We start from the raw sequence: 8,857 nt of genomic DNA on the forward strand, positions 1-8,857 counted from the left end.
TACCACTTTTTAGGTGTCAGTGCTTTTATTTGTCAGTGCTTGCAGTTGCTGTTCTTGGGGTATCGATGAAAGGACTTGTGGTCAGTCTTGGTAGAACCTGGCCTGCTCAGCTGTCTCCCTGATCCTGTGCCTTCACGCTAAACACCAAGTTTCTCTAGGATCTTACTGTGGTCATTAGTGCAGCAAAACAAGCGGCTCTGAATTCCTGTTCCCAGACACAAACTTTCCATTTTCACAGGCCACCTGGTGCTCCAGTGTCATGGGGGTACTTGGCCGATGCTCATCTCTTTGCGGGTGTCTGTTATCCAGCTCGTGTATGTGTGCACCTGTCCCTTTGTGTGTGCGCCTGTCTGTGTGTGCGAGAGCTGGCTTGTTTCTAGCTGAGATGTGCTGAGCCTGTGCCAGTGGGATGCCACGTTGCTGCCCGCAGTGGTGTGGCACCATCTTTGACCCAGATGGAGAGCGGACTCGGGAGGGCATCCCTCATGAACGGGGAACCGTGGAATATCTTGCAGGTAAAATCTCCAGGGTTTCAGGCACAAGGCTCTCTCCTGAGTAACGCCTCAGGTCTGGTTTTGTGAGTGCTGTTTTGTTGTGCTGAGACCAAAGATCCCTAGGAGGTTCTTGTGCGCTGTGTTGGTTGGTGGTTTCACTCCTAGCCTGTCCGTGGCACCAGACCAAGGTGGATTGTTTAACCTGGCTCATCCCCTCACCCGGAAGGGGTGTGTCATCTCTGTTCAGGCACAGATCTGCAGCCCATTCTCGAAGGACTGGTAAAATACATATGTATTTTTGTCTCATCAGCTTGCAGGGGGATGTCTGCACCATTCTCCCTCTGGCAACTCCGCATGCTCTCTGCTCACTTGGGTGCAGGCTGAGTGACGGGGAGGCTCTAGAGGGTATAACACAAGGCTGCTGTGGAGGAGCATCCTTTTGTTGGATCTGCAGCTCTCTTTCTTCTTGTGTCCCAGTTCAAGTCCACAGTGATGCTATGAGAGCAGGCAGGGGACTCGGTTTCTCAGGTGTGGGAGCAGGCGGAGGTGACTCATGACCAGGAGCACTTGAGCCTGCCAGGAGGGAGGACATGGAGCAGGACAACTGGTGTGGGTGAAGGGAGGCTTGCAGACTTCCCCATTGTGCCCAGGGCTGCTGAGTGAAGTCTCGTGGTGGTTTCGAGGGCAGCTCCTTCAGAGAGGAGGAATCTGGAGCAGATACCCTGGCCCCAAGCGAACTCTGGTTAACAGAACAAAGACTTTTATTGCCTCCATAAGACACGTGAGAGCTTGTGCAAGATGTTTGGCCCTTGCTGACAACTTCTGTCAATAGCTTCCTCCTTCAGAAAGGGAGGGGAGAATACAGTTTCCAGGTGACTGGAAGGGTGACACAAGCCAGAAGGCTGCTGATGTGACCTGCCATGGCAGGATAGGGTCCTCCCTGGAGAGAAGCTGCTTGCTGGCTCTGGACTTGACAGCGAGTCAGCAGGGAGAGCAGCAGTGTAAAGTGCAGTGGAGTAACTCGAGGGATGCTTTGGAGGGCACCGCATGGTGGGTAGCTCTTGGCTTTGTAGTAAAAGGCAAAGCCATATGTGTGATTTCACCAGGTCCTCTAAGGCTTGGGAGGCTTTGAGCTGCACAGTTTGTGGGCTCTGCGTAGAAAGCCCACGTGTTGCAAAGCTCTCGTTCACTTTACACCTTTTGACATCTTGTGGTTGTAGCCCCAAGTCATCCACGAGAGCTGGAATGCTGTTCTGCACCCAAGGTGTGCGTGTGTTGGTTGTCTTGTGCATGCCAGCGTGTGCACGTCTCTGCAATTTGGGCGCTGGGGCGGGTGTGGCTGCAGCACTGAGGTGGAAAGATCTGCTGCAGCCACACAGCGTTGCCTCCTTCCCTGCCTCTTCCTTTGCTGGATCTGACGTTTGTCACCCATCTGACCACAGACTCGACTGCAAGGGGAGGGTGAGAGCTTGAAGAGTTCAAGGCTGGATCTCCAGAGGAGTGGGAGGGAGAGCAGTGAATCCAGTGTTAGCTTCCATCCTGGCTGGTTTCCAGACCTTTCCCTTCCAGTGCAACGGAGGTGGCAATGCAGTACCTCAGCTGTCCAAACTCGGCTCTGGATCTCCTGCTTGTAACCTGTTGAGCTTGGCTTTTGGTGGTGCTGATAGCCTGTGGGTTTCCCAGGAGTGGCGAGTGGCCAGGCTTTCTAGCAAGGTTTGGGATTGTTTTTCGTGCAGAGCTTCCAAAAGAATAGCTGCCTTTGGAAAGCTTTGGGTCTTGTGCAGCATGTTGGTGTAGGGAAGGATCCAGAGCTCTAGCCCAGGATCTAGGTGGCAGCAATGTGGGAAAACTCGCACAGATCTGGCTTCCTTCTTGCATGTTTACCTGGGTCCTGTTTTACTGTTCACGGCATCCACTTGGACCCTCTGCTTCACGTGGGCTTGAACGAGTTTGTGACACCTTTTAGCCCATTCCTTTCTATAGGTCTAAAAATGAAAAAGAATAAATAAATGCATCACTCCCACAGTAGAGTTTTTGCCTTGAAGTGAACCCACTGTGTTTGTCTAACCCACCTTTTTTGAGTTGTAGTTCCACTTTTTTGTCCCTTGTTTATACACACAGATGCGCGTGCACACACATAATGACAACTAATGCATTTTGGCTTCCATTCATTCAAAGTGACCTGTTTGAGTATTTTGTGTCTTTTCTTGCAGCTTCTGAAGTCGCCCCATAGTCGGTTGATTGCCCATCACACACCTAGTGCCTGAGTCTGATCCATGTTGGCCCTCCTAGTTCACCATAGATCTCTCATTTTGACTTAGCTGTCTGTTCAGTGGTGGTGATTGTTGTTGTCCTTTTTGTTTTATTGTGTCTTTTTAAATTTTGTTTTATTTCTCCTGGAAGCTCTGGCCTCCTGTAGCCTGTACTAACCTTTCTTCTATTTATTCCCCACGCCCTGTGCCTTCGCCTCCTGGCAGATCAAAGTGGTGAATGCGTTCCGTAGCTCCTTGTACGAAGGCCTCGAGAAACCCGAATCCAGAAGCTCCATTCATAACTTCATGACTCACCCAGAGTTCATCCTGGAGGAAGATGAGCCTCGAACACCATTCCTTGACGGCGCTGAAGACGACCCCGAGACTGATGGACTCAAAAAGCGAGGTGGGGGTAGCCCGGGTGGATCTACATCCCTCAACAAAAATAACAATGCAGTGGACAGCGATCAAGTCGAGGTCACCATCCCGGAGCCCGAAAGCCCCTTACACAGCTTGGAGACATCGGTTTGACCTTAGAACTTTGAACCCCCTCCTCCTCTCCACCTTCGCCTCTCGCCCTGTGTGATATCGGCACCAGTAACTGATCACACACTGCGGTCACTTCATGTCAAACTGCTCATACGTATATCATTTTGGGTTTTTTTTGTTTTTGTTTTGTTTTGTTTTTTTAACAATTATTTAGCAGTGGGAACCAGAGTACCACAATGCTGGGTGTTGGGAGGGGCTAAGCCAGAATTGTACATCTTCATCCCTAGTTTTCAGTGGTACTCTCCCAAGCAAAACAGCCAGGTTATTTCCTCTCCGAGAGGTGGGCTCCATGCATCTGTACAGGGGGTTCACTTTGAGAAATGCATGTTCAAAGAAAGTTCAAATCGTCATAGTCTTACATGCACGCTCTCTGCCTGAGGGCTGGGGGTGCACTTGTGACTTTATTTTTCCACTTGTGGTTTTTAGGGCTTTTTTGTTTTGTTTTTTCTCCTAATGTTGGGGTTTGTTCCTTTGCTTGTGAAATTTGCCCCCAGTAAGTTCACAGTGGGAAGTGGGGGGAGCTAGCACTGTGGTGCAAAAATTATAAACAACCAAACAGCCAGGGGGAAGGTGTTTACTCACAGGTTGATAGATACAGGGATGTACACCAGTCTTCCACCTTTAAAAATGGTACCTAGCCTTTACAGTTCCTCCTTTGTGTGTGCACACACACTTCTCTCCATTTCCAAAGCAGTAGTTGTTAGACAAGGGATGAAGGGGACTTTGATGTAACCTTGCTGGATTTGAAAGATTCTGTTTTTTCTACAAAGCAAGGTAGAGGTGAACTGGCAAGGTGAGAGTGGTGAAGAAAAACCCCAGGATCATGAGAAATGGGGCTCCTTCCTGGGGAATCTTAAGAAATGCCTCTCTCCTGCTCTTGAACAGCTGCAAAAGTCTTGGCAAGAGCCATGCAACACTTTTAACAGCTTCTGCCATCAGGAGCGGAGGGGGTCTTGGCACTTGCGTGTTCCAGCTTGCGTATTTAGACTAAATAATCCTTGAGTGTTGGAGTACAAGCTGTGGTTAACTCCTAAGGAAACCCTGAGGACAATGCAGCTGTGCCCGCTGGCTCTGCACATCACTTCCAAAACAGTAGCAGGCTGAAGGGAGAACGAGCGTCCAGTTATTGACAGTACAGCTGGGTCAAGTCATAGATCATAGAAGGAACAAGCCAGGTAGACTCTCTAGCTGGTGGAAGGGAGAGGTGCTCCATGGCTGATGGGAGGACCCTTGACATCCATAGCTGATTTGCCAAGGGAGGCACTTCCTTGCAGAGCTGGCAGGTTGGTTGGCTAGGTCTTCCAGAGAAGGTGCTGCATTGAGGCTTTGCCTCACTTGCTGCTTTTGTGAAGGCCATCTCTTCACCCTGCTTCCTGCCTAACCTTGGTCTCTTCTAATCATTTATCTCCAGGTGAGACTCCAGCAGAGGCCCTGGGTGTCCTGGGCAAAATTGCCCTGAACTAACCCTCTTGCAAAGCCAAGAATGGGCCAGACCAGGAGACAGGAGTTTGGTTTGCTTGGGCTTAGTTTCTTCCCTGTGGGGCTCGTGTTGGTTCATCCCCAGTTGTTGGCCCCAGATGGGAGGGGCTGGAAAAAGCTCTGCTGCCTTCTCTCCTTTGTCCCATGTGGTTTGGTTGGAAGCATTGAGAACCTGGTTGTAACTGGCTGTACAACGTTGTCGTCTTTGCCCGGCCTCCTTCCCTGTAAGCAGAGAGGTTTTAGTGACAGGGTGGGGTGGCTGGTTTCTTTTCTTTTCTTTTCTTTTCTTTTTCTTAAGAACGCACAGCAGAATCTCCCGTGCCTTCTCCGAGCACTGCCTGCAGCACCGCCTGCCACTCGAGAGCCCAGTACTTTGCCAAGAAATAAGTGTTCCTTAAATGACAACAACCAAAACCCAGTGTCTTGGTTTCCTTTCCAGTCCAGCACTGACTTGTCCCTTCCTTGGGGTGGGAGGAGGGAAAGACGAGGTCACGCCGCGCCATTCCTCTCCCAGGTAGCTGACGAAAAGCCCTTCTCCCAAGAGTCTCCTGCCTCCGTGCTGGCAAAGGCAGGTGAGCGCTGGGCTCCATACACTGCCAACAGCAAGAAGAAATTGCCACCACTGCCCATCTCAGTTGCAAATCCAGTGTCGAGACACCTGCCCCTGCCCATGCAACCCATCGCTGTCCTCCCCTTTTGTTCTTCACACAAGCTGAGAAAGCACCTTGGGCAGAACTGGGGGGGCGGGTGGGGGGCTTGCGGTTTGGTTAGCTGTACGCAAGTGAGGTGACAGGAAAGCTAAAGAGGGTTGGTGGGGCTTTGTTCTGTTCTAAAGGTGACATTGCTTAAAAGATCACTTTTTCTATTTTAAATACTTGCAAAAAAGGATGAAAATATGGTGTTCTTACAAGCTTACATAAATATTTATTGAATACTTTGTGGGGGGGACACTGATTTTTGTTTCTTTTGATATTTTTTATTACCTCAGACCTGTTTTAAAAAAAGACTTAAAAACCAATGAAAAACAACAACAAGCTAACTTTGGGGGCTCTTAGAGTCACTCCCAGAAATCTGTGACTGGCAGGTTGCCACAAGGGTCTGGTTGTTCTTTAGTTGATATATTTTTGTTGTTCTAGTTTCCATATTAGGAGGGGGAGAAATAATTATATATAAATATTATGCAAAAAATATAGTTTTCTTTAGATCAGAAACTGATATTTTTACGTCAGCCATATGTATTTTGTTTAAAGGAAAAAAAAAATCTCGAGTCACGTGTCTGCAATGGCATGTGACCGTGTGACGGCCGTTCAAAGTGACAGGTAATTTAGTATATAAGCGATTGGATGCCAGTCAGCTTCCTTTTCTCTGAGCAGCCATCTTTATACTAGATGTTAGTTGGATGACACAAATGTTTTTTTATATAAATTATGTTGGTATGGCTGGTTGCTTAAAGTATAAACGTTTATTGTGCATACATCTTATGTAAAGTATTTTTTCTATTTAGTTTCCGTGATATACTGGCAGCAAATGACTATTGGGTTAAGTTATTGAGGACATTATAAAACCGTTGGGGGAGACTGGTGCTCTACACTAAAAGGCATGGTCGGCGGCATGAACTTCTGGGGACTTCTCTGCAACATGCCTCGAAGGAGGGGGGAGATTTTTGCTTTGTTTGAACTGCCACGAGTGTGCACGGGGGAGAGTGCCATGCCAGACAGGAACTGAAGTAATGCCCTGTGATACGTGTTAACTTGCCTTGGAATGCTTTGTTATTAAAACACTCTGAACATAATTTTGCATCCAGTTCTTGATAATTGTAGGGTCTCTGGTGGTGGTGGTGGTTTTCTGTTAAATAAATTGGCAGATTGGTACCAAAGACATTACATCACTTCCTATGTGCATTGCTGAGCAGTCCTTTTTAGGCATTTGCATTATGTGATTAGGTTTTCTTTTATTTGCACAGGCATTATACTTCATTTTCAAAGGTTTTGTGCAATAAGCTTTGAGGAAAAAATTGAAACAATCTCAAGAAGGAAAAAAACTAAACCAAATTTTAGCATGGGCAGCCTTTGGCTTTCCCCAGCTGAGGAGCAGATGCTAACGCTCAAGCCACTGCTTCGCATGGTGACGTGACGTTGGGGTTCACGGGAAACCCCCTTGAGCTTCAGCGGGGGCCTGTCCAAGAGCCCGCTGCTACCGCCTGCCACCAGCCACCGTCCTTGCACAACTGCAGCGCCCAAGCAGCCTTGAGGCGGACATCTCCCGGAGCCCTCCTCTGGGGAAAGGGCGCTTGGACCTGCCGCAGTCGCTCCTCACCGCTGCAGCCAGCTCCTGCGTGTTGGTCAACCTGCAGGACATAACCACCACAGCCACCGGCAAACCTTGTCCTCCCCTGCGGGGCCATCAAGGCGATGCGCTCCTCTTCCTGTCCCTACCAGCAAGGCTCTTCCTTGGCACGTGGCTGTTTCTCTCCAGCATCTCCTTGCCAAGGCTGTCCCCTGCCTGCCTGAGGCTCGCTGATCTCTGGCTGTCCTGCCTCCGATATCCTCCTGCTCAAACCAACAGCAACAAAAAAAAGCTCAGTTTTCCTTCAGCAAAGCCCATGGCTAAAACTGCCTTTAGTTTATTTCCTCCCCTTAAATAAATATATATACAGTATTAAACTGACATTTATGTGTGTATATATATTTATCCAGCGCTCTTACAACAAAACTTTCTTTCGAAGAGAGCACGCAGATCTGGGTTTTTCTTTTCCAGTAACTCGTATAACAAGCACTGGTATTTTTGTATAAAAACAGAAAACTACAAAACAAAAGGCTGAATATTATGTGGTATGCATGATATTAAAAAATGGTGGTTTCAAAGCAATATGTACCCTGGTGTGTTTGCCATAGCCTAGAGTCCAGCTTAAAGTGCACCTGACCTGTATTGCATTTTGATATTAATCTCTATGTACAATGTTTTGCATGTAATTTGTATGGATCTTGGGAGAACCATTTTTGAATGAATTGTCAGCTAGCTTCTTCTGAGAAAACATACTCCAAGCAGAGGTAACGCTCAAATTGGAAGCGGAAGAGTGGTGGGCTGGGAAAAGGGAGGGGTACATATCAAAAAGTATGCTGGGAGTGGGGGGAGAAGGGCAATGGTTTTCGATCAGTAAAGCTTTGGCTGTTGAGCAGAAACAATGCGTGAGTGCATCCAGAGAATAAAATGTGCCCACATGTAACTGTGACGTCCTCCGTGTGTCCACCAGCTTGTAAACTTGAGGCCGCGTCATCTCCTGGCGCAGGACGAGCGGCTGTGCTTGCCCCGGGAGCAAGCCGCAGCGCGAACCTGGGCTCTGGGGGGGGGGGAAGAGGGATGGGGCCCGACGAGAGCACCCTGGCAGCGGCGTGGGTTTTCTCTTGCTCTTGAGCCTCGCGCTTCAGAGGCAGGGGCTGGCTGGCTGCACCCGTCGGTTCGCCTGAAGCGCGGCTTCTTCCATCTCCACGCACGCTCCAGAGCGGACTATGCAAAGCGAACGGCTCCCGGGTGCTGCCCCGTAGCGGAGACCCCCCTCCTGCCTGCGGTGCCCCTAAGCCAAAGCACCGTCAGGGTTGTCATCTCCATCTCCTGGGCGCTGGGTTTGAGCCGTGTCCTCCTGCCTGGAGGTTGAGGCTGTATCGCCTCTGTAGAGGAACTTGGCCCAGACGAGGACGATAGGCAATAAAAGCCACCCCGCAACACCCTCGTTCCCAAGCGGAGCGATCGCATCGGATCCGCTTAACTCCCCGGCTGCAGCGCAAAGGGCCGTCGCTCTCTTCCGCGCCTTTCACAGCAGGCTCTCTCCAGGGCCGAGTCCCGACGGCAAGGCTCAGCTGGGCGAGGTGGGGGCTATAAATCTAAAACGAGCGTATCACCCTAGGAGCCGATGCCAGCTCATCAGGGAGGGCGGTAAAAGCTTTCGCTATTTCGCGGCGTCACCTTCTTTCTGAGCACCTCGGAGCAGAGCGGTCTCTCCGCTGACAGCGCCTTCCGGCTCTTAAAGAGAACAGCCAAAACTGGTTTTCCTTTTTCTTCTTTTGCTGGATGCAAAGGGAGAAA

At 49.6% G+C, this 8,857-nt stretch overlaps 1 protein-coding gene across 7 annotated transcripts in view; it reads left to right on the top strand.

Annotated features, from left to right (window-relative positions):
• The window catches only part of ATP2B4 (ATPase plasma membrane Ca2+ transporting 4), a 51,509-nt gene extending 44,943 nt beyond the window's left edge, over positions 1–6,566 (top strand). For all 7 annotated transcript variants that reach the window (XM_068917886.1, XM_068917880.1, XM_068917884.1 and 4 more), the window contains one exon: positions 2,972–6,566. In XM_068917886.1, the coding sequence (XP_068773987.1) occupies positions 2,972–2,997 (26 nt within the window). In that variant the 3' untranslated portion in view covers positions 2,998–6,566. The remainder of the gene's footprint in view (positions 1–2,971) is intronic.
• Positions 6,567–8,857: the final 2,291 nt, after the last annotated feature.

Source organism: Struthio camelus, chromosome 24 (genome assembly GCF_040807025.1).
Source record: "Struthio camelus isolate bStrCam1 chromosome 24, bStrCam1.hap1, whole genome shotgun sequence".
NCBI lineage: Eukaryota > Metazoa > Chordata > Aves > Struthioniformes > Struthionidae > Struthio > Struthio camelus.